This window comes from Chiroxiphia lanceolata, chromosome 6 (genome assembly GCF_009829145.1).
Source record: "Chiroxiphia lanceolata isolate bChiLan1 chromosome 6, bChiLan1.pri, whole genome shotgun sequence".
Taxonomy (NCBI): Eukaryota; Metazoa; Chordata; class Aves; order Passeriformes; family Pipridae; genus Chiroxiphia; species Chiroxiphia lanceolata.
This window is the reverse complement of record NC_045642.1, coordinates 7,471,914-7,498,319: the sequence shown is the minus strand read 5'-3', so window position 1 is coordinate 7,498,319 and position 26,406 is coordinate 7,471,914. Positions and strand designations below refer to the sequence as shown.

The 26,406-nt window shown below is 39.2% G+C and overlaps 1 protein-coding gene and 1 long non-coding RNA gene across 5 annotated transcripts in view; one reads left to right on the top strand and one right to left on the bottom strand.

Moving 5' to 3' along the window:
* Nucleotides 1-19,030, bottom strand: part of DNAJC24 (DnaJ heat shock protein family (Hsp40) member C24) — a 37,080-nt gene extending 18,050 nt beyond the window's left edge. Inside the window, exons 1-2 of one of the 3 annotated variants that reach the window (XM_032690372.1) lie at nucleotides 18,918-19,030; nucleotides 17,166-17,306 (exon numbers count right to left, since the gene is read on the bottom strand). In XM_032690372.1, the coding sequence (XP_032546263.1) occupies nucleotides 17,166-17,273 (108 nt within the window). In that variant the 5' untranslated portion in view covers nucleotides 17,274-17,306; nucleotides 18,918-19,030. Of the gene's footprint in view, nucleotides 1-17,165; nucleotides 17,307-18,765; nucleotides 18,799-18,917 lie in introns of those variants that run through there. The other 2 variants (XM_032690375.1, XM_032690373.1) reach the window with 2 other exon arrangements.
* A 110-nt stretch (nucleotides 19,031-19,140) lies between these two features.
* LOC116788372 overlaps nucleotides 19,141-26,406 on the top strand; it is an 86,118-nt gene continuing 78,852 nt past the window's right edge. The window contains exon 1 of one of the 2 annotated variants that reach the window (XR_004357614.1): nucleotides 19,141-19,300. This is a non-coding gene — a long non-coding RNA (uncharacterized LOC116788372). Of the gene's footprint in view, nucleotides 19,301-20,195; nucleotides 20,296-26,406 lie in introns of those variants that run through there. The other variant, XR_004357615.1, reaches the window with a different exon arrangement.

The window sequence follows — 26,406 nt, the reverse complement described above, 5'->3', positions numbered from 1 at the left end:
ATCCTTCTCCCTTTCTCCATGTAAGGCATCTCATCTCGCAGTAGCTACAGTAGTTTTGTAGCTTGACAGTATTTTATCCATGTAATGCTGCTACAAGTGTGATTTCCAGCCAAGTATTAATTACCTTTTCTTTTTTTTAAATTGTAAAAGTAACTGGAAGCCACAGTGTTCACTACCTATACTACAACACCTCCTGGAATTTGTAAAAAGTTTGCAGAAACTGTAAACAGATGTGTATTTATATTAAAAGAATAAGCAGTGATGAAAGACAATCGGTGAGGGTCAGGGAAGAGAAACTCAACCCAAATTTCACTGCTTCATCTGGTGAAGGCACCATTTTTGAGGACTGAAAGAAGTGAATTAAAACTGCAAACAGAAGAGGTAAAAGTCATGAAACAGGTGTGCAAGGGGTTGGTTGGGTTAACAGGGCAGAAGTGAAAGCATGGGATAGTAGGGGATAACAGCAGGACACAGCACTGACACCCACTGCCACTGACAGTGACAGGGAGTGGCCACGAGACCTGGATACTCTGCTGCTCAGAAGAGGAAAAGGATGAGGAGAGGGGAAACACTGGAAGCAGCTGGATGAAGAGAGAAACCCAAGCCATTATTTTCCAACAACATTTCCAGACTCATGGCTGGGAACCCAACAGAATGAAACTGCACAGATTAACACTAAGCACTTTTAGAAATCACATTATCAGTATTTGGAGGTTCAATCTATTTATTCTCGCATCAAAGCTCAATATTGAACAGGCAATACATTCAAATTTCAAAATCAGAATTCTCCCTCAGAGTCAACATAAGACAATTTGGTTAATAGGTCTAAATTATTATTTTATTTATAACTCACTATGATATAAAGAAGTTAAAATTCTTTCAAAGACGAAATTGGCCTAAGCAAGCAGAACAGAAAGCCTAATGCAGACAGTCTGTACAAAGTTTAGCAACAAACAAGTGTGTTGCACTGGGACAAAAATGCACAAATCATTACCAGTATGTCCCTTGCAATATAATGAAGTGCACCCTTTTAACAAAGCAACAAGACCAAAATGTGTAAGTTAACATGAAAACAAAAGTAGCAAAATTGGAAACTACATTTAAAAACATTTTTCATGCTTTATGCAACATTTATATGTTATCAACTGTAATTGTTTTATCTACAGGTTAAGCTAATGAAGGCAGGACAAAAACTGTCAAGTGTTCTCATTTGACAGAAGTATTCACAGGTCCATGCAAATCTGTCTGTACACTACACAGCTCATCACAACACTTCACATTGTATTAAAAGAGAAGCTGCAAGACAGTCAACATTAAGAAGAAAAATATTAACCAGCTATTTCCTATTTAACTTCCAATTGATTCTGAATTCTTGTTACATTTCCCTGCCTTTAAATAAAATTAAAAAAAAATGAAGAAATCTGGGTAACTTTAACGCCAGGCTGTTCTTAGGAGGAAACTCCCTTTGCCCCCGCTCACAATATATGTAGTAAATACCAGTTTTTTGTGGGACTTGCCAATAAATCTCACCCCTTGACACAGTGTCTGTTCATACTCAGTTTTTGGCTGCTCTGCCACAAATGCCAACAAAGGGACCAATTAATGAAAACTTTCTTGATACATTCCCAGTGGATGAATGTCCGCCTTGCAGAAGGTACCTTGACAACATTCATCTCGCACAGGCCAAATGGTTGCTCTGTGGTAGCAATTAAGACACCACCAGCCTTGGCTAGATTTAAACCAACAACCAAATCTGTGTAGGTCGGAACAAATGCTCACAGAAATCTGGAGAAATTAACTGCTAAACAAGGGCTGGACTGGGTCATATAATTGCATCCATTTCTCTGGTTATTTACAGACCACGAGGACACGTTTTTGTAAGAAAGCAACTGCAATCCCTAAACCAAAATTCCTTAAACTGGCCATGTGACCACAGTATTTAAACCATGTAAGTATCTAAGAAATCGACAAGTGCTCTAAATAATTTCAAAAGTCAAAATAGTACAGTAGGCTGACATTCTCTGTGCTTGCACTCAATTTTTTTCTCTCTCTCCACAAAAAGACAGTGTCCAGTCCTCACCTTCCCATAACTCTGGAATCAAGTGTGGACGGTTAAGCTTAGTGGGGCATTCTTCCCCTTTCTAAAACTATATACAACACTCCAAGAGCTATATAATTACACTTAAAGTTTACACTTTGGCTAATTTTGCACACATTTCACACTGAATAGTTTAGGCCACAAATCCCTATCAGCATGTAATAGCATTAACACCCATATCTGGTATTACCCACGCCAGGGATGTGTCAGCTATGTCTGAGCAATCAAGCACAACGTCTCCAAATGATCATTTATTCTGGTTATGGGCATCAAATACAGATCAGACTCCAGCCAGACCGGCTGCTGTGCTTTGGGGCTGAACTCCTCCTTGCAGAATCCACTCTGTGATGGATTTTAAATCAGAACACAGGTCAAATTAGAAATTCATTTATTAAACCGAAATTTGAATTTTTGGCTACTGAAATTTAAGAGAAGCACGTTTTGGCCACCTGTGATGAGCAAGGAAAAAAGTGACAAACATGCACTTGGCCCCCACCCTGTGGCACTCACTGAAAGGTCACAGAAAGAAGCCATTTTCCAACTTCACCAGCTGAACTCATAAAATTAGGGTAGAGTGAAAAACTACACTATTTTACCCTCCCCCCCCTAAAAAGGTTATTTATTCAATAAAAGTATTCTGAAACAAGAAGGGTTTATTTCAGCAAAACAAAAAAGTTTACGCTGCATGCAAAAATGAGTTGATTTTGAAAAAAATCTTTGTTTTAAACATGTAAACATTAAACTTGTATCACTGGAGGAAGGAGAATTTCTGAACGAAGAGTATTAATTCATTACCAATATATTTATAAAAATGATTGGGGAAAACCCCACTAATTACCAGTGACTAAATAATTCTGGCATATTACCTTGCTAGATAGAAAGTGCTTTTTTTCAATTTGGAAAGACTTAAGTTTCAACTGAAAAACTCTTAAACGCAACAGTATAATCGAAAACCAGTGAGGGTGGAACCCTAAAACATTCTGGTGCTGCTCTTAACTTAGAATGGTTTTGTTCAACACTGTATCACATGATCCATCAGGAAATCTTCCTGTCCAAGTATTTCTCTCTTACTACTCCAAAAAAAAAAAAAAAAAAAAAAAGAGAGAAAAAATGCAGTTTTATTAAAAAAACCAACTATTTGTAGATCACCTCTTACATTAAAAAAAGACCTAAACAAACAAAAGGTAACCTGACTTAAGAGCAAGACTTGCACAAAACATAGGGTTGATAATTTGCTATGTGCTCCTCCTTCATTGAGTATCCTCAGCTTTCCCCAAGCTGGAAAGTGAAATATTCCAGCAATCCCGACTTCCATCCTTGGCTTTTCCACAGGCCTGTTTTGCATATAAAGGTCTTGTCTAGTTGCCACCCTGAAGTGACACCACACTCTGGGCTCTGTGGCCTACATGGTCCATCAGGTACTAATTAGATGGCATGTTCTGTCAACACTTTCCTGCTCTTCTGCTATTAACTGATCATCCTGCCCAATTAATACAATGCAACACCAGTTCCGAAATCCTTGGGATCCTTTACCTGTGAGAAACAAGGATGAAGGGAAAAAACACCCTCCAAAAGGGTCACAAGGTAACTGCACTGGTCCAAGATCTGGAGTGACAATAACATCACTGTGCTGAAAGGTTAATTATGTTCCTACCAACATTCTCTTGAGCCTAAGCTTCTTTTTATCTAAGAATAAAGAGTAAACACAAGCAAAAAACTTCCACAAATCTGCTTCCTCTAACAGGCTATATTAATTTTAGAAATGGTAACAGCTTATGGAAAAGTGAAGGCTGCAAAACTAAACTCACTTGGCCATTAACACCATATTTATCATCAGAATATCTGTAGTTAATGTTACCACTGTTAGATACTATGGACCAGAAAATAAGTCATGAATACTGTGCAGATACTACAAGCATGCTAATCCCACCTATGCATGCAAGATCCAAACAGCTGCCCTTACAGTCACAGACAGTCACAACAACCATAAATCAGCATTTTATAATAACCAAAAGAAACGAAATACACGTTTTCTCCATTTATGACACTGCACTAAAGACACCAGGAGATAAAACCCAGACGACAAAGCGGCCGCCAAATACAACACGCTACTGCCACCTAATGCTTAACAGGTTACAGCAAAACGTGCCATTGTTCCTCTGCACCACACCAAAAACCGAGAGACCAAAGCAAGTAAGAAAAAGTTTAGTATTGTTTTTAAAAGATTTGTTTCCCATTTCCTCCCCTACGGTCTTTCTAAACTGAGCCGCTGTGATCACATCCTTTCTTGTACACAAAGACTGTCACAAGCAAAGTGTGTGTTCAGTGGACTAAATGTGGGACTCATATTTCATCTGCACAAGTATCAGGGATGTAACAGATGCATTTAGTTGAATAAAACAGTAAGAAGTGAGGACAGCCACTAGGTCAGGTTCTACACTCGTGGGTGTTTTTCTAAGCTCTCCCCTCTTAAGCAACCAGCACAATTCAGTATTGAAAAGCTTCACGTGACAAGTACTTGGAAAAAGAAAAAAAAAATAAGAAAAGAGAGGAGTGGTCTTAAGTTAAAACAGCACAAATCAAGACCTTCCTTTGAAGGTGCTTCACTGATTTTTGCAAAGCACCCTCTCCAAAATGTGAAACTTGTTCACTTCCATGAAAAGAATTATTCCAGGTCTTAAACTGCCTTCCTAGCCCACAATCAATCTTTTCAACAGGCTCACTCAGTTGGCAGAAGTTAGCAGGGAACACGGAAAGAGCCTGCTTTTCCCACTTGCCAAGAGGAGAAACAGCAAGTGAAGAGCTCCTTGTGACATTGAATCTTTTCATATAGAGATTTAAACTTCCCCAGAGGATGTCTATCCAAAGACAGTTGGACAAAAGAGCAAGGAATTTATCTTCTTGATTCATTACTTCAATCCATCTCTTCTTCCTTTTCTTTCCCCAAATACAATCAATCTTTAGGCTTTTTAAAAACTTCAGCCTTCCCCTACCTGATCTTGTTATCTGCTTTGACACTGATTAGAGCCTCCACTGTCCATCTCCAAGATGATTCTTACTCATAGGAAATGTCCCTTATCTGAGGAAAAATATAAGACAACATTTTCATTTTCCTTCTCTCTCAGAACTTCTCCATTCTAAGACTTTTTTCTGATGTTCCTCAGTGACCAACTAGCTGGTGAAAACTGTGTCCAGTCCTTTTTCCTCCTTACAACCTGCCATGATCAGAAATTCTTATGCAAGCATCCATCTGAGCTTCCCACACAATATTCAACTGCTTGCGTGTTTAACACACATTATTAATCTTTTCCATAACCTTGGGGCCAGAAATAACCACTGTTATACACAACATTTAGCACAGCAGACCTACAACTTTGCTTGAGACGAATAAAACCCACTGGAACAGAAACATTTCAGATTATATTACTGCTGCTATAGCTGTTGCTACAAGGAAGTATTTGCTGTGATCCAAAGTATTTGCAGCAAAGCATCCTCAAGAGAGCACATTGGAGGAAAAATGGATTTCTTCCTAGCATTTTAGTTATTCATTACCAATGGATAATTTTAAAAGAAAACACCCACAGACAACCCAAATTGTTCTTTTAAAAACAGCCAGAATAATAATAAAAAAAAGTTAGGATTAAGTGTACACAGCAATGTGCAACAGTTATGCAGGCCACAGAACTGGCATTCCCTGACAGCTACAGTAAAAACACAGAGAATGGGACTATCAAACCAGAGCAGCAAATTCCTGAGAATTACTGGAGTCCTCTAAAGTGCAATTAAAAAAATGCATAGATTAAATTATACTGTCATAAACTCATAAATTCATATGTTTGGTTTATTTTTTTTAAAAGCTATCTTGCTTAAACATTCTTTAAACTTCCTCAGTCTGATTAAGCCAAGAATTTCACCACAACATCTCCTTACACATTTAAATCACACATCTTGATAATCTTAATTTCTGTCCAGGGTTTTGAGTGTTTCTAATATTCACTGGAAAATATGAACCCTTTGGTCAGGTTGGGTGTGAATCTGGGCTGAGAGCCATCTGAAAAATCTGAAGAGAGGTTTGCTTTTCCTCCTCTGTACACAGTGTCTGCTGCCAAAATTCTCATCTTTGGCATATTTGTTTTATATATTTACCTGCAGCAGCAGCAGGAGGGTTGCCACTGCAATTCTGGCTATACTTTTACAGAAGTAAATTCCAACTTCCATGGAAATAGTAACTTTCAACTTCCATGGAAATAACCACTTTCAATTCGATGCTTCTTGTGAAAGTCCTGTGACTGCAGAGCAAGTCTTACTCTAAGAAGTAATTTCTAATGAAAAATACTTTATTCTCAGCAGTAAATGATTAAAGTCTAAAGATTACATCATGTATGACCAGGATCCCTTTCTAATGCAACTGCTTTTATCATGGAATTGTAGCATTATACAACTGTTTTGAGCTTATTACACACTCTTACTGGTCTTAAATACTGACAGTGGGGCTCCAAAGAAATGAACCCTTAGTCCTTTCACCCCCTATTCGCCAGTCTCTGGAAAGATCCAACCCCACCAGACTGAGAGGAGTCTGATCAAACAGCAAGTCATTACCTCACATAACTTGCACATTAAATATTCACACCTTTCACCCTTTTCAAACTGAATGCTGAAATGAAATGTAAAACTTTTAGTTTCTACCGATAAAAAAGAAAATCAACTGTTGTATAAATAGAAGAAAGGAGTTATTTGGCTACTGAAGGTACAAAAATGAGGAGAAAAACCAGGAGCTATGGTTACCAAAAAGCACATCTTTAGAAAAAGCTTCTCTTTCATTTTCTTCTCTTCCACAGCTCCTTATTTTCCTATGAGGAGTCACCCAAGAGCCTCCAAAGGTACTTTAAAAAGCCCTTTGGAAGCTACAATATACAGCAGGAGAAGACAAAGCAATAGAAAAGCCATCAAAAACCAGCAAAGGAAAGAAGAAGAAAATCAAACATTTCAAAATTTACAGGAATACAAAGGTAAAAATAAAAATATAAAGGGAATCTTTAAAGTTCTTTTAAAATTTCTGGCTCCTGTGCTCACAATCTACACTATTAAATGTCACATTAAAGGATGTTTAGGCACTAGTCACACAATAATGCCAGATACAGGAATGGTTAGGAAACCAGTTTAGACAAATGCTACCTGCACGTGAAAGCAGCCCTTCCTGTATTATAGAAAAACAAAACTAGCAAACAAACAAACAAACAAAAAAAAAACCCTCCACAAAAATCGAACCAACCAGGGCTGCTTAAACACTGAAAAAACGGGCATGAACCTTTCCAGCTGACAGGAACAGCAGTGCATGAAGGAAAACCCCCAGGATGCTGTTTCCTGGCTGAGTAACATCTGGCAGGAGGGCAGGGACAGGCGGTTTGGGGCACCAGCCTGCAGCTGGCACCGGGGCTGGCAGCACAAACACCTTCCTGCAGGCCAGGGAAGTCAAACACTTTGCCACCTCACGACTTCCTAAGAACTGCTGAGCACAAAGCACAGGGTTTTTTTGTGTTGTCCCCCCTGCCCACCACCACTAACACACTATTTCGAACCAACGTATACCACTCATTTTCCAGTTCATTTGGAATACCTAAAAACGGACAGGCACCTTTAAGAGGTCAGATTGAAGCATAATGCAAAACAATCAAAGTCCCTAAGTCACTTCAGCTGCAGATGACACTGTGGAAACAAGGCCCTGAAGAATAGAGGACTTCTTTAAAAAAAATATTTATGAGCGACCAGAACTGTAACATTTGCATAGCACTTCAAAAGCTGCAGGTAGTTTTGAGGTTTCGTTTTCTTGAAACTATTTCTTTCAGCTTTCCCCATCTCTAAGGGATTCTCTACACTATTTGAAGCCTTTTAAGATCTCAAAGTAACAGGTTGGACCCTGATTGAATTATAACTTTTAAAATGGACATGAAAAGCGACATATTAACAGAATTTAGCACTCTGTTGAGAAAACATTTATAACTTCTGAAATGGACATGAAAAGCTACATTTTAACAGAATTTAGCACTCGGTTGAGAAAGCATTTGGGTGCAAAACCTGTGAAGAAACCACCAACTTCCATGGGGCAGCTTAATTTGGTCAATAGCTTAATAAACATAGTACACTATACCCAAATAAAACCTAAGCACCACGGCCTTTTGTGCAGACAGCACTTTCCTATCTTTGGCAATGCCAAATAAACCTAAAGCAGCCTCAGAAGTTTCAACCCCTAAAATCAGAGGCCATGAAGAGTGCTGTGACTACAGCACAAACACTCCATTTCATGGATATCACAGCAGTAAAAAAAACCCCACAACAACTACAATTAAAAACAAACAAACATGTCAGCATTATTTCAAAAATTCACAGCCATGGTGACAAAACAATTCCAAACATCATCCACAGAATCACATAAACTTAGAAACTAGTTTGGTTTGGATTTGCTTGTAGTGATGGCTTGGATTGATCACTAGTTTGGTGTTAATTTAACTTCTACTTTGAGGTTGGACGTGGTCAGCAAATTTCCCCATTTGCAGTAAGGAAACAACTTTGCCAGAGTGTCCTCACAACCCCAAAGGGACACACTTTGCAGGTGACTCAAGAAAATCACGTGACAATAGACTATTGTACTCACCAGAATTCATTCCTGAGCTTTTGGATGTTGATGTTTAATAACACTCTATCTAGGTAGTCTTAGCCTTTACAGAACTGCCCCATTTTAGAAAGGAACAATCAAGAGATGGAGATGGAAAGGTAAAGTCATAATCTAGGACAAGTCACCAACTGCAGAGGAATAATCCAAGGGTTTCATCCCTTGAGTTCCAAGAGCAACATTTACAATTCTGAGAACCCATACCAAGCCCACACTTGGCACTGCTCTTCTGTACCAACAGGAGCCAACACTGCATTGCTCTGACAGAAGGTAAGTAAGTACCTCTTGGAAGAGCAGCTCTTGTTCAGCCTCCCCTCAAACACCTCCTTAGTTACTGCCTAATGTTATGTCAAGAAAAGAAAAATGTTCAGCTAAGATGCTGCTCAGAAAACTTGTTCTTCTGCCCCTTCTTTGACCAGGGTCATTCTTAGGTCGTAAACCCAAGCAACACAGGCTGAATTTTTTCACTACTGTTAATTTATCAGGAATAACAATGAAGGGTCAAGTTTTTGAGAACAGTCAGTCAATATCTGACTACTCACTTTTCAGCCTTAAAACATTACTTTTAATGCACTGGAAGTGAAATGAAAGAGTTTATCCAAATGACAGTCAGACTGCAATAGAAAGGTGAACTTTCTTACTACAATGCAAGCTACCTGCAAAGTGTCCTACAAGCCAACCCATCAGGTACAAGAATTCACCTCTTCCTTAATTCAGTTCAAACAAGCTCATGTCTGCTGAGCATTTGAGCTCAGTGGGACCTGGGAAAGCACTCCTGATGCACTGAGGCAAGGAAAAGATGGAGGGTGGGACACTTATGTCATTCAAATCGTGAGTTTCTGGCTCTAAACTGTTTAAAGATGAAGGAAAGATGGAATGGGAGAATGTGCTGCTTTAACAATTTTCTGCAATAATTATATTATGTATTTCAAACACAAGGCAAAATTGCACTCAGAAAATGTATTTAAATAAAAAATTAAATACAAGTCCCCAAAACACTGAGTTTTACAGGTTACTACATCACGGGACAGTATTTTTAAAATCTGTTATCTGTCTCAGATTCAACACAAACACGGTCGACTTTATTTAACAGCAATAAGAGTTCTAATATAATCACAGCTATTGCAAGATGATTGATTCCACCCTTCACTTTTATGATCCTTCAAACTCATGTTCTGGGGTTATAGCTTCTTTAAATAGCTGAGCTGGTGCTTAACATTTCTGAAGTAGGCACTTGAATATATAGTGATTTCTGATCAGTCATTTCTGATTTGAAAATGTTGAAGAGGCCAAGGTACTCTTGACTGTGGCTGCTCCAATGCTGGAATAATCAGAACATTTGCTTATATGAAAGCATTATGCTGGTCTATGTTGCTTCCTTCTCTGTGCTTCAATTCATATCTTTCCTGCATGATTTTTGTTTCAAATGTCTTACTTCAGAAATGAGATAAAAAGCACACTGCCCAATATAAAAGTACTTAAATATTCCTTTAAAAGTGTGGAAGAACACTTGCATTGTTATGGCACTGAATGAGCTAGTACTTCAGGTTTTATTTTTAATCAGAATTTTAATTTTATACTGCCTCAGGACATGGTGAGTATTTGTGAGTATTGAGCACCCTTCACAAAAAGTCTACCAAAGACAGTATAGACCCTTTCTTTAACATATTGTTACAATTAATAACTTATATAACCAGTGCACAAAATGCTCAAGAGAGCCATCAGATTCCTTTGCAGAGCACAAATGACATCAAAGGCCAAGCATGTATTAGCCAAATCTCACATTTCAACTGCCTGGTGCCCATTCTGTTATTTACGTACCTTGAATCTACAGAGGATTCTCATTATAACAAATAAAACATGGACAATAACCCAGTAAGTAAACAGATTAGGTTTAGAAATCATTTCCAAAGTAACACTACTTTCAGAAGAGGCTGAACTACCTGGAGAAGCAATGCATTACTTACTTGCTGGCTTATTTTGGGATGCTTTAAAAAACCACCAGACACTGCAAGGTAATAAGTGAGGCCGCTCCATATCCACACACCACCACTGTGTGTGCCCCTTTTCCCACTGAGATACCTCACTGCACCCTTTTCCTCTCCACCCACACCCATGATCTCTGTCCACCTCTCCTGCAGCTCAGGGTACCTTTCTCAGCCAGCTGGTGTGTAGGATGTGCCCAGAGCACACCTTCCAGCTGGTTGCTGACCAACCACAGCACTAATTGGTTACTCAGTGCATTCCATTTGATTAGCCAGCTGCCTAATTATGTAGAGCACGGGCTCCCATTGGCCAGTTACCCAAAAGGAGCACCAAAAAGAGGCCTAAGGACCGACTGCCCCTGCTCACACCTCCACAGGAGCTTCAGCTCAGATGTGGCAGCACCAGGCGGCCCCACAGTGTTTGGCTTTTTAGGCACCACCTGGACACACACAACAAATCCGTGACGCTTCAGACTGAGAAAAGTTACTGCAACATGATCATTGACAGCCTAGCTACCTGTTCTTCAGGCTTCCTACAGACTGCCATGATGAACTCTTCTGGTGGGAGGAAAGGAACAAAGGAAAAACAACCCCAAAGGCAGGTGGATCAATGGAACAACTCTCGCAGCTTCGACAGCAGCAGGAACAGCAGCGTGAGCGTCACCTGGCTCATAAAGCTCTTTGAATTAGGGACTTCTGTAACACTGAGGTTGTTTTGTACTATTACACAGGCTAATAACCAACTTTTCAAGTCACAAATGGAAAATATGCCCCCTGGTTCTTTTAAGGTCATAATTAGGAAATGAGATGTAAAGAACAGCTCTACAAACCCCACCCTGAGCATTATAACAACAGTCCTTTGTATTAAACTTGGTGGCTTATCTTTCTGTAGCAATCAGACTGACTTCAGTCCAGCTCCAACCAGGCTGCACTGAACTTGTTCTGTCTATACTGTCAAATTACAAACCCATTTTCTACCAGCTGGGTGAAAGTAGGGTTAGCTAAGCATGATGATCAATTAAATACCTCTAGAAAGTAAGCTGCTATTCAAACAAAAAAATAAAAACCCTGCAAGGGCTATTCAAAAAGGAATACACACACTGCCTGATTTTAATTGTGAGAAGCATTTTTATGTGACTTCCAATGCAAAGCTCAAAGTGTTTTCATTTTCGAGGTTCAAATTCTCAATTTAAACTCAGTGTGAAGTTCCTCAGTAGGCAGATCCTTTCAGGAGTAATACTGAATTTATTTGGCAACAAACTTTAAAACAACAATCTTGCAAGCAGGCCTTTAACTTTACATATGACATCCTCTGCATCTCTTGTGATTGCAGACTTTAGATGTACATAAATCTGATAAGATACAACGGATTTTTTCTCTTCAGAATGTCATATGTCTTTCCTCTAAACATGCTCCATGGAATAATCTCTTCTTGAAGTTATTATGCTTCATTAAATTAAATTTCTATTAATATCTTCCTTTATCGTTGCTGAGAGTCATTCTCACCTATGCCTGATGCTCTGTTTTCAAATTTTCTACACTTTCAAATAGATTAAGTGAGCACCTTAACACTTTGTATTTACATACACACACCACCCCTTCTGATAAGAGAGATAATCTTTGTAACACTATGTGTTAAATGGCACATTTATTTCCTCACCATATTAAAAATAAGAGCTTCTTGCATACTGCCTGCTCAAATCACATGGATTTTCTTCAAGATTAGGGCACACATTGTAACAGCAGCATATAATTTTCCTGCACAATAATTTTTTTCCAGTTGAAAGGTATCCTATAATATCAGCAGCATCAACAGGAACAGACACCTGATTTTCAACTAGACAAAGCTTATGTGTTTGGTGACTTTAATTCCCAGTAAAAAGCAGTTTTCAGATACAAAGCAGTCACACGAAAATTCAAAAACAATCTGGCAACACATTCTTTGACCATCAAGTGCTAGACCAGAAGGGGATGTAAAAATTGTGCCAATAATAAGATGCGGTAACTTTTTTCTCTCCAGCATCCTACTTTTGTTACTCTAATTTTATCCTCAACTGATTTCATACAGATTCAGAAATGGAACATAAACACTGTCCTTCCTAAAAGCTGCATGGATTCATTGAAAAACCAAGTACAGAGTATAAAACCTGTTTATCCATTTCAGAAATCACCTTGTTGAAACTACTGTGCATCCAACTGTGGATAAAAGGCCGTATGTATCCCAAGCATCTCAAACACACAGACAGAAGATTAAAGGCCAAACTCCTACCACTTCAGCAAGACACAAATTCTCAAAATTTGGTGGATTCTTTTCAGAGTATGGAAACTGCAAGTCTGTCCTTCAGTAAAGCACTTCAGCACGAACTTACAACAGCCAGTGAAGGAATCCTTGCACTGAGCTATGCCAGTCCCAAAGTACTTATTTGCAATTCTTTTCCTTTTCAGAACCACTGGCTCAAGCTCTGTGCCAGAGAAGACACTGAAGTACGACCCTGCATACACAAAAGTTGTATTTTTGTTGCATAAATAAGCTATTTATAGAATTGACAGTGGCACATGCATCTTGTGCCCAGAAGTCTGTCACCTTCAGCTGCTACTGATTGTTACAATAACACAGTATCAAGATGATCCAGAGTCATATAAGTACATAAAAATGTTTTATTTTTATGTGTGCATGAGAGTACACAAAAAATGTTTTAAAACATAAGTTTAAGTTCCCTTAAGTTGCAAGGAAATTTTATAAAGATGTTTAAATACTTAGAAAGTGTGTGTGTGGGGGGGTGGAAACAACAAACCTACTTTTAAGCCAAACCTGTTTTGTGTCGAGTTAATACTATTCTTAAGGATAGAGCTGACAAGGTAGATTTGACATTATCTACAGTACAATAATTCACTTAAATGTATGTTGTGACCTGACCAAATGAAAAAAATAAGTGCAACAAAGCAAAATATGGCAAAAAGGTAAGCAAATATATTCACTTTAGAGGGGTGTCTATGTAGAGATTTATTCTGGGTTATTAACCTTTTTAATCATCAATTTGTTAGAATTAACAGAAACAGCTTCTGTTTTAAAAACTCATCAGTTTTAAGCTAATTTGCCCCTGTGAAGACATTCTTACAAAGGTACAATTCAACCATTTTTAATTGCACACCACTTTGTATTATTAAGGTCAATCCTGAGATTTAACTGCAAATTTAGTTATCTTTTGGATGACATATGGCAAGATCTCCAAAGCTTTTTAGCTTTGGAAATTTACATCTGCCTGTTCATTCAAGATGCTAAGTGTACATGTGTTGACAAATACAGAAAATAGCAGATGGCAAAAAGCAAATGCTCACCACGAAGCATTGGGGAGCATTTGAAAAAGGCCTGGACTCAGACATTTGCCATTTTTATTTTAACAGCAGAGTTATGTTTAAAAATAAATTCCACCATCTATTCTGCTTGATGCCAATGAACAGATCAGAATACTGTGATTTCAGAATTAATGTCATATTAATTGTAACTGGTATCCATGATGCAAGTTGCTTTACAAAGTTTTGGATTTTGAGATTAGTACAGTTCTTCAGGAGATTAACTTGTGCTGCTACACATAAGCTGGAAAACTTTCTGTGCTGAACACAAAATTTGACATGAAACCTTTTAAAAGGCTGTGCTCACCTGCTGTTCCAGCCTCTACACTGGAGCTGCTGCCAGAGTCCCTAAAAACACTTGGATGCCCCTGCCCCTGCCAATGGTGGCACTGCTTGTACCACCACCATCTCCAGGGACAGCTGTAGAGAACCAAAGGAGCTCTTGGAGCTGGGAAGTTACCAAGAGCTCCAAGCACAAGTCTGAGGAGCAAGGAGTGACTTCCCCTAAACAGGACACAAAAGGTAAGACAACAGGTTCATCCAGTGCTGTACTTTGTCCTAACCATGAACACTGGATGCTTAGGGAATAGCATCAGGATAAGACAAACATATAGCAACACCTCCCTTATATATCCCACCAATATCTGGAAGTCCACAGCTCATGAATCCCTGAATCAGCAAGAACATTTTTTTGTGTTAACACGACCTGGCAAACTCTTCTTTTATCAAAGTCTCACAACTTTTTTAACCATGGACCCCCCTTGCACTCAACATCTGTGGCACAAACTTTCCCACTGTAACTAGAACACCTTTTAGGGAAGATTTGTACTGTAGCCTCCAGCCACTCCTAGAGCCACTGGGGTTTTTAAGGTGCATAAAAATAATGATGGTTTCATTACCACCATGCTTTTAAAGACTTTAGAATGACTGTGCTGGATGCTGTAGTAGTAAGTAGACAATCAAGCAGATCTGTGCAGCTAAAAGATAAAGATGAACAGAGACAGGACATATGGTAACAACAACAGACAAGCAGCAGATCTGTCTTGGGAAAACACCTACAAGCAAACATCAGTGGGGCTTTTTAGTCAGAGAGATCCATCACAGACACCACAAGAAAAAACAAAACAAAGCATATTCATTTTCTATAACACTTCTCACTGACTTTTCAAATAAAGAGCACAAACCAATTAGGCTGGAAACACACAGGTGCTAAAGAAAAGCTTGTAAATTCAAAGATTATTTTCATCTTCTAAAACTACACTCAGAGATATAGACAGACAGTTGTAAACTTTGACAATTCTCACTTCATACACTTCAAGATAATTACATGAAAGTACAGCTCTATAACACAAAGGATCAGCTTCATTTATAAAAAATTCATACAGGAAAGGGACTATGTAGTTTCAGTTCAGTAACAGCTCTGAACAATACTTTACATGTGATTTTAATTCCAGTATGACATATTGATTCATAGGGAAGAAATACATTAATTCCATCACAGTATTCTGCTTAAATTAGCTTCCTGTCTGAACAGAAAAGGTATTTTACACTGTGGTCCCCCTATCGCCTTCACTAAGAACAAACAGATCATTATTAACCTTTTATTCATATTTTACCAGTAATTCAGTAGAACAAAACCACTAGGAGGTCCAAGAAAACAACTATTTCTATTAGAAAGGGAACTAAGAAGCTTGATTTCCAAACATTGATTAGTTCAATGTTTAATAGTGAGAACCAGAGGATTTAGGTCCTATATCTGCACACAAACATCTTGTCAGGTGTTGAAACTTCAGACTAAGTACAGAGATCAGTTGCAGACAAAGAAATAAGTTCACAAGGAGCACTGAGAAGGAGCATTAATTACAGCAGGGCTGCCAAGTGAATTCAACTAAAGAATATCAAAATGTGTAAAACTGCAACATACTGGTGAAAGGACCAAACTTTAAGACCGTTTTTACAGTGTTTAGAAATAAAATAATTAAAAAAACCCCACCACACCAACATAAAAAATAAACAAAAACTTCCCCAAACCCATGAATTTCAACTCTAACAAAACTCAGTCTCGTGATCACTGGCATTCCCTTTATCTCACATTAAATCCCCAACTTCTTATCACATTTGTTCTGACATCTCAAACCAAGCCAGATCTGCCATGCACGTGCTCTACCACCCTGCCAATCCTGACAGTCTAGCTAGCAGCTTCTAAAAAAAAGTGAGGTTTTCCCATAAAAGTGAGTTCTGCTCACCTCCTTTCTTCTTCTCTACCAGGTCACCAGTTTTCAAGAAACTTAGGAGCATAGTTACCTTGGGAATTCTATTTGTCTATCAAATCCAGTTGAAAACAGTCACCAGTATCAAACAAGACACTTCATTTTGCTCAGAAACCCAGGCAAAATGTCTGAATTTAGGGAAGGGAATAAAACAGAATAACCAAGAATCATGCAAAGTAACCTGGTAGAGCTCTGAGGTTCTTATGCACATGTAGCAGGAGCTCAGAAAAAAGGGAATTCACAGAACAAAAAGTCTTGATGCACGACCAAGAACACAACTCCATAAAAACACACCAGACACTTTCAAATAAAATTAACATGTTTTCCTTCTATACATTTTCTATTCCATTACTGAAGGCTATCAGGAAAAAGCTTCCTTTTGTTCTTTGCATCTGGTCTTTATGTACTCAAGGGTTGCATTCAGCCCACTGTAACTGCACAAATTATAGGAAACACCACAAGCATCAACCAGCAAATTTTGTGACTACATGCTACAAACCATGACTTTTTTGACTTGTGTGCCTGATTATCCAGCCCCTGATAAACAAGTTCTTGTCTCAGTGTACTTATGAATGCTTAGCAAAGCTGGGAGACACATCAGGGTTTTGGAATGACACCACAACCCCTCTTTGCAAAATCTACTGATAACTCATAAACTCCAGGTGTTTATTCCCAACTTGAACCAGCTTCAGGGAACCGGTATTATAAACATACTCTGATCAGTGATGTTGATACAAAAAAAAGTAAAAACAAAACTGGCAAGTCAGTGATTTATAAAAATCACTTACTAATAAGGCGAGTTTTTGGTACTTCCTTTTCAGCTCTGCCGGACTGTCCGATGGTTTGGCTCCCAGGACCTTGTACCAATCCTTCTGTGTCGTCCTTCCAAAGGCCATTCCCTGACTGCCTTTGAAATTGCCTTCTCAGCACTGTGCAAGAAAACCAAATAAAGAGAATTACAATTTGAAACAGAAAAAGCAAAAGCAAGGACGTGTGGCAAACTACAGGATCATGGAACAGACTTCACCCCTCAAGCACCAGCACTGACGTGGCAACTCTTCACAAATAAAATCATTCCTAATCTCCTTACAGGTGCCCCGGATCTTATTTTGCTACTTTTTGAAATCCCAGGAACAAAGGCTTTTCTCTGGCTACCATGATTCAAGCAGTTAGACAGGAGATGCAATGAGATTTCATTACCAGGAAAGGCACTCTCCTTGTCAGTGAGCTGGAGTCAGAGTCTGTGCCTTAACAAGCCAAGAATTACCAAACTCCTGAAAGCTGTTAACCCATTTTATGGCCAGCATGACTGACAAAAGTTCTGAACCCTGTTCAATTTGGTGCTTCTTTTCCCTAGGTGAAGGTATAATAACCACATCTAGTAATTGCTACACACTGAAAAAGAAAATCTGATACAAGCAGACATTATCAACAAGTCCAAGTCAACTGGGCTCCCAGTAACAACATCAGTATCCTGGTATATAATTCTCTACATGAGAACTATTGTACAAAAAACCAGTTTAATTCACGTGGCCATTCCCTTCCATGAAGCGATTCAAGTTCTGTTGTGTCTCCTGTTCAAGTTCCTCATTATATCATGTTTCAGCAGCAATTCATTCTTCTTTAAAAATCATTTTGCATGTAAAATGAACTGTTTTGAAGCTGCCTGGGTTATAAAAATGCCTTCTATATAGACACTTTTTAAATTACACACTTTTGATTTTGAAATATGAATATACTGAATATTTAACATATTGAATCTACTCAGTATATTCAATATATTGCATATTCAAAATATATTCAACATATGAAATAATTAATACAAATATATGAAGCATATTCAACATGGAATAATTAATATGATTACATAAAATATATTCAGTATATGAAAAAGTGAGGCACACAAAAGTGAGACATTTTGTCACTCTGTGAATGAGGTACATGCAAGAAGACACAAAGGCGTATCTCGGTTTTTACATCATGACATTCACAGCAGGGACACTCCATCATCCTACCACGTAAGAAGACTTTAACTTTTTTACTATTAAGGTAAAAGGGCGTGTAAAAACAAGTAAACAAAACCGATCCAAAACATATAAAGTTCGCACGGGTCACTAAGTCAAACCAAACTCGTTGAGCCATCTATCACCAAGTTAATGGCCCAGGAAGAAAAACAACAAACAGGAGAATTAAATGCCAGTCACAGCACGGTAGTGTCCGAGCTTCCAGCAGATTCCTGGGTATAGTGGAATCACAACCTTGTGGTAGTTGATTTACCATGAACTCTCTGATAAGAAACACCACCGTCAGCAGGCAAGAGCTTTGTAAACAACTAGGTTTTATATATATATATATATTTTTTTAATTCCTGGAAGAAAGAAAAAGGACCTCGGGCCTCCGCAGCGGGTGGAGGGAGGCCGCCGCAGCCCGGGCCCGGCCGCGGCGCCGCGCAGCGCGCCAGGAGCTGCCGGAGCACCCCCGGTCCCGCCGCGCCCCCTCCGAGCCCCTCCGAGTCCCCCGGCCCGGCCCCGCACACGCACCTGCCCCGCACCGCCGCGCCCGCCGGCCGCGTGCCCCGCGCACCTCGTCCGGCGGGAAACAACCCGCCCGCGGCTCGGCGGGGGAGCAGCGGCCAGGCCGCCTCGGTTGTTTCCAGCCGGACAGCGGCGGTGACGCACCGGCAGGAAGCGCGGCCAGGGCGAGGCCGACGCGTCGCCATGGCAACCCCCGCGGGGGCGAGGCCCGCGGTCCCTCGGGAATTCGGCCCTCGGGGTTCGGCCCTCAGGGGTTTCGGCGGGACGGGACGCCGCTCTCCGCCTCGTCCCCGCAGCCGCTCCCCGCGCAGGGACTCCTCCTCCTCCCGGGGCGCAAACGCCCCCTGGCCCTGCCCTCCCGCGCTCCCTGTCCCGACCCCGCGAGCAGAGTAAGACGGTGGTTTCTTTCTAGTATAAGAAAGAAAGATAATCTTGATGAAAAAAAATTAATCGAGCTTGGGAAGCGGGACTTTTAAGGACGTAAAGACGTTTCCTCGTTAAACAAACAAACAAAAAGTGAAAACAAAGCTGAAGTTGGTGCTGTAGACTTCAGCTTTCGGAATCTCGGTCAAACCTAGTTGGCGAAATACCTAAATATTAGTCCAGACAAAATTAATTGTAATATTCTATAAAGACATATTTTATATAATATATATTTATACATGCGTATTTATAACATATTAAAAATACTATACCTTTAGGTATATTTAATACAAGAGTACAAGGTACTTTTAGGTATATTTTGGACAAGAGGCAACGGGCAGAAACTGATGCACAGGAAGTTCCACCTGGACATGAGGAAGAACTTCTTTCCTGTGCAGTAAAGACTATGCACTGGAACAGGTTGTCCAGAGAGGGTGTGGGGTCTCCCTCAGTGGAGATATTCCAGAACCATCTGGATGCAATCCTGTGCCATGTGCTCTGGGATGACCCTGCTTGAGCGGGGAGGTTGGACCACTGGACCCACTGTGGTCCCTCCCAACCTGATCCATCCTGTGGTACCTTTAAGTGTGTATATACATCCTTTAACAACATTTTTATGTGACGTGTCAGCACTAAAGCAACTTGTTGTCATTTGTCACTCCCTTTGAACTGTTTAAGTAGAGCAGCAGTCAGGCTGTACAGACACTGTCAGGGAGAACTGGGGCTGTTGTTCCCAGCATATTGTTCCCCTTAACCACCAGTGCAGGAAGGGTGTGGGACAGTCAGATCTAAGTCATGAACGTGGAAAATTTATTTAAATTCTTCTTTATATAAATTCTTCTCTACGTGAGGGTAGAGGTAGGGGTGGAAAATATCAGACCTACAAAACTACTCAAGACTTGATCATCAGTGTGATTTTTGTCTGTCCTGGTCATCAGTGTCTCTACACAACAGTCAGCAGGTTGGTGTTCTGAGGTCGAATTGGTAACATGAGTTTGTCCATGTTGTCAAAAGGGAAAGATTCATCCTTCAGAACTTGTGTGAGCCCTGGGACAATCCAGCCCCCTCTGCCAACGTAGTGTCAACTTCTGCAGCACCAGTGTGAGCAATTAGATATTTCATATAAGTCACTGACTTACAGATGAGATGTATCAAGTGTGAGCTCATTTATGTAGTCCCTTTTGAAACCAGAATTTACTTCTCAGGCAAATTTCCAGCGTGGTTGCATGAGTTTCCTTCTTGTCTGGGGCTGCTGTGTGAGTAGAGACTGTTGTTGTGGAGGGGGGAAATGAAGCAGAAGCTTGTAAAAGATGCAGGGCTATCTTGGAGATTGGTTATTACACCTGTACTTTCACCACAAATGGTTAATATCCTTCTACAGACAGGACACACTTACAGTATCCATTATTTATCCTTTATGCCAAAAATTCTTAAATGTTGCACACAGAGTTTTTTTCCATTTAACTCATTAAAGGATTGGTACCTGAAGCCAGTTCATGAAGTAATTTATACTCAATCTCTAGAAATTTAAGAGATTGTGAGCAATTGTATCCAGTAGTATAACTACCTGTAATTAGTTGTTGAATATTAAGTTGACAATGCATGTTAAGGAAATATGAAGTTAGTGGAGCAATTTTGGAGGTGAAACACTCTTTTCTGTGTGTGCTCAGCAGTTCTGCCAAAGTAAAAGAAAATAGACCATTTAATATAATAGTTTGGTGTTTATGCACCACAAAGTGGTTAGATTATGAAGTTAAATCACTGCAGGATTATCTGGCCTTGTCTGGTATTATAATTTTTGTGTCTCTGTTTCTTTTTTTAATTTTAATCTTTCCGGTTTCAGAAGTCGCCACATTATGTTTGGGTTAGTCATAGCTAATCATACACTGTCTGGCTGTAATGACTTGTGTTGATCAACCTCAAGCCAATTTGGTAACCTTTCATCTCTAGAGATATAAATATTAACTCAGTTCAAGATTTATTCAGAGGAAATGGGTGTGTAGGGGAGCGAGAGCAAGGCAAGACTGACAGAACCCACACGCTCCCCATGGCTTTTGGCAGCTCCTGGCTGGTGAGTCAGCAGGCAGTTCAAGTAGGATTTGCTGCTTCTTTCCTCTTATGAAGGCAAAAAAAAAGGAGTAGTTAAGTGTGGGGAGCTTCCTATGACAGTCTAGGATGTGTGGAGACAGACAGGGAACTCATGGAGAAGACCTGGGATTGTTTTCCCAAAATGAGAAATAGGACACCCATGTTTGTAAGGAATCAGGCTTCACTAGTTGCATGATTATCTTAAATTTTGTATAAGTGCTGATAATTTCACTGGAGCTGGACACTTAAACATGGTAAAAAGTTTCCTTCTCCTGTTTAACGTAAGGTTGGCAGTTTTAGACATTTTTTCTGAGAATATATGTTTTTAGTGAATGCTTTATTTAAAAATGTCACACAGCATTGTGCTGTGTTGTCATAGAACTGCAGGAAAAGAATTATTTAAAGACTTCACTGGCCTACTGTGTGCTTCTATTACTACAATAAAAGATGAGTACAAATGAAAGACCAGACCAGAATTATTTTATTCTTTTAAGAAACAGCTGAAACATCCAGACTTTATTAATGATGTTTTTAACTTCTGGAGACAACTGGTACTGTTCAAAATCTTTTTCAGAGTAGTAAACTCTTCTGATTTTTTGGTTTGTGTTGGTTTTATATTGCTATATATGGAATCATGGAATGGTTTGGGTTGGAAGGGGACCTTAAAGACCATCTTGTTCCAACCCCCTGCCATGGGCAGGGACACTTTCCACTAGACAATGTTGCTTAAAGCCTTATCCAACCTGGTCTTGAACATTTCCAGGAATGGGGCATCCCCAAGTTCTCTGGGCAACCTGTTCCAGTGCCTCACCACCCTCACAGTCAAGAATTTCTTCCCAATATCCAATCTAAACCTCTCTCAGTTTAAAGCCATTCCCCCTTGTCCTATCACTACATGCTCTTGTAAAAAGTCCCTCTCCAGCTCTCTTGTGCCTTTGGGCACTGGAAGGCTGCTGGAAGGTCTCCCCAGAGCCTTCTCTTCTCCAGGCTGAGCAGCCCCAACTCTCCCAGCCTGTCTCCACAGCAGAGGTGCTCCAGCCCTCTGAGCATCTTCATGGCCCTTTTCTGGACTCACTCCAACAGGGCCATGTCCTTATTATTTTAGAGGCCTCCAAGGATAGAGTACATATGTATACAAAAGAGAGATACCTAGCTTATAAAAAACTCAGAAGACAAGTCTTTCTAGACTGCTTAGCATCCAGAATGTTCAGAATATTTGAGACATTACAGTTTTTGCAACCAGTGCCTTTTTAGTGTCGGAAAGGCAGAGTTATTTCTCAGGATTCCTATCTGGACAAATATGTCCCTCTCTGGACAGCACTTGCATTTGTTAAACTTCTTAGTGCTGTTCTTGATACAAAGCACTGCACCTGAATGGGTCTGTTAGATCACTTGTTTGTTTATGTAATTAATGGTTTCCTGAAAGCACAGCCTCCTCTGCTTTCTTGTTTGTCTTGTAACTGAGAAGAAATGGGATTCATGGGAATAAGGCCTGAAGAAAGCACCAGATCACCTAGTCTGAAATTTTTTAATTATTACAGGACTGTTCCAAGTTCAGTATGTTCTGTCTGACTGTTAATATTAAAAGATGGAAAATTCCTCTCTTGTGAGAAGGTTTTTTCAGCACCTAACCATCCTACTGGTAAAATTGGTTCCTAATTCTAAGCTTGAATTTGCTTGACTTCTCTTTCCAGCCTTTATTTCTTCTTGCACGTTTTGCCTTAAACTGTTTTGTTTTAGTATCTGATATATACTGTTAAAATAAGCCCTGAATGTTGATTGGGTTTGATAAATTTAAAAGATTGAGCATGTTTAAGTCACGCACAGATGGATATTTTATCTTAAATTATTTTTGTAATTGTTCTTCATTTTTTTCACCTTTGTAACGTGGCAGTTAATATCACCAATTAATTAATGTGGCAAGTAATAATATGTATTTCACTAGGGGGTCTCACTGATATTCCTGGTGCGATGTTTTCATCTTGGCTGTTTAAGTGAGTGCAGTGAGAACAATTTTTTCAAGTGAAGTTTTCTGTCAGAACTATGGCAGACAACTGACTCAAAAAAGTGGCAAAAGGGAAAATTCTGATTCTGTTTCTTGGGAACAATCGAGAGAAAATAATTTGTTCAACACTGGACAATGCTGAACTTCTTTTTTAATCTAGATATTAAAAATCCTTGAAAGAGTTAGGATTATTTTAAAACTAATAGTGGATTTTTTTCCTTTTTTTTTTTTTTTTTTTTTTTAAGAGAAAGGGGTCAGAGATCTGAATGTTAAGTTCTTCCAGAATTTATTTTAATTGGATCAGGTTTGTCAACAGTAAAAAGGAAAAGTTTTGTCTCCCAGGAGATGTGCATATGATAGACTAAATGTCATAATGATGTGAACAAATGAGATGTAACGTGCATGGAAAATATATGTTTTCCATTAAATTTCCACAAAAATGATTGAAAATGTCTTGGGAATTATTTAAGCAATTTACAATATTGTTTAAAAAGGTACATCTGGGCACACTGAGTACAGTCTTTTGTCGTTCATTAGCAATGTATTTAATGAGGGTTTTTTTAAGTGATAGATAGTTAAGGTAACAGACAAGTGACAGATTGTTTGTCTTTAACGATTTCCCTATTTCAGGCCCATTACAAAGCAATTAGAAATCTGACAGCATTTTTACTCTGCATTACTGATCATCTAAAGTGATGAGAAATGAGAGGTGATGAATATTAATTGTATATTTTCATATAATTATCATAAATTATTACCTTGTCTAGTGCGCTGCAGGTGGGGTAAAATCAATGGATGAAAATTCAGTCAAATATGATAATTTGAAAGATTTCATGACTTAGTTTTTGTCTTTAAAGTGCAGTGTCAATCAGTGTAAACCAGGCATACATTAACTGAGGGAAAGACAAAGATGCTCACACCTTTCCTCTCTCTGCTAGCACTGCTCAGCATGGCATTTACTCTTGTGCCCTGTGACAAATTATTTATCTCTTTTTTTTTGTAGGCTGCCACATTTACCCTGGGCTTCTATCTATTCCTCTCCAACTTCATTCCATAAATATTTCCATATGGCTTGAGCATTAAAACAGTACTAAAAGCTGTGCACTGGGCTGAACAAGTAGCAGCTATTCTCATCTCTTGTCACCCACTTGGTAAATATGCACTGTAATGTATTACTTAATTACACTGTGCTTCTATTCTCAGGGGAGCCCAGCCTCAACCAAAAATGAGGAGTGCTCGTATGACTTGTTTGTTTAAAGTATGGACCTTTATTCAAACTGTGTTCCAGAGGTGCAGACATCAATAAGAGACACCCACAACAAACAGTGCTTACACAATTTTTACTTGGTTCCACACTATAACTCCTAAGTCTTCATGACACTATTATATCATGGGCCTTGAAAGGTCAAAGGATATCATCAGTTCCTTTCCAGACAGGCAGAAAGATGGCACAAAGATTGAGCTGTCGAAGTAACAACGGATTTTGGTGCTCTGTTTTGGAATACAAAACTCCTATAAATTACAGCACTTAGTTTTATAATGCATCTCCTTCATTTACAGTTAGTGGAACAATAATAAAACCAGATTACTGATGCTCAAAATCAGGTGTTTAGGAAATGTGACTAGTGCTTGTTTTTTTTCCTGGGAAAACCACTTTAGTCTTTTAAGACAAAAACAAGAATGAAATCCCATTTATCTGAGGCAGCAGACCTTACCCATGGGATAGTTCACTCTTTTACTGCATTTCCCTGCATAGTTCTGGCTCAGAGAAGTGATTGAATTGGAGGAATAATAAAAAGAAGTTATTATGTCACTAAGCCTGCCAGAATCCATGTACTTAAATAAAAACCGCAAGTGCAAATTTATGGGTTTTTATCTTGATTTTCAATGCTTGATTTTGCAAACTTGATAATTTAAAGAAACTGCATTTGAAAAATCACATTATTAACGTGATGTTATACCTTCCAAAACTGCTGTGTCAGTAAGGAAGTGCGTGGTGTAAGGGTGTGGAGTGTTTTCTCGTGGTGGCAAACCTCACAACCATCTACTGCCTTAATTTGCTTTCTTCAATGACCACAAAACCAGGGTTAAACATGCACTTAGCCTTCTGTCTCTGAGAGTGACCAGGGGTGGAATGAAAGGGTAACAAGAAAGAGCACTAGTGTAGATAAAACCTTCAGGGGTTAAATCCTCTGAAATGTGTATTTTTTATATATGTATTAAACGCTTTCCTGGGTCAACAGCAGGTAGTTAGTTACAAGCACGCTGTTGTTTGAAAGTAAAGGTCTCATTCATCAGTAAACTGCCATTATTGGTCACACTTTGTCAGTGTGGTATATTCTAATCCCCATTTTCACCATAAAATGGAAAAGGTAGCATGACTAGGCTGGTACCACCAGGCATCATGGTCGTTGTAAGGCATCTTATTTAAGAGTTGGATCTTGTCTGAAGTCAAGGTCCAGTTCTGTTCGAGTTTAAATTATAGATACATAAAAGTCAGCTTATTTTTTCCCCCCAGTTGTATGCTAGTACATTCTGTAGTCACTGTTGTAATTTCAATCCTAGTTTTGTCATGTAGGCTCAGTAGATTTACTAAGGAATTGCACGATGCTCTGTGGGATTGTAAGAAAGGACTGCTCTGTCGTACACATTTTTCCCAATATCCTTCTGCAACTGTGAAAGGAAAGAGTGCCATTTTATGGTTTTCCTTTTTTCGTGTCTGTCACTGAAAACAGAACAGTTTTAATACCCATCCACCCTCTCAGTATTAAAATTGCAGTTGTGCCTGTCCTGCATGTGGATTTTTCAAACAAAAGGACCTCTTTTCTTCCTCTCCCTCTTGTACATACGTTCACATTCTGCTTTAGTCACGTGCTGCTAACCATGTGTGTAGAGCCACATGTTATGTCATATTCTTTTTTAAAATTCCTGTAATGAAAAGACTGGATAAGACTCCTTTTGTTGCCATACCTGGATCTT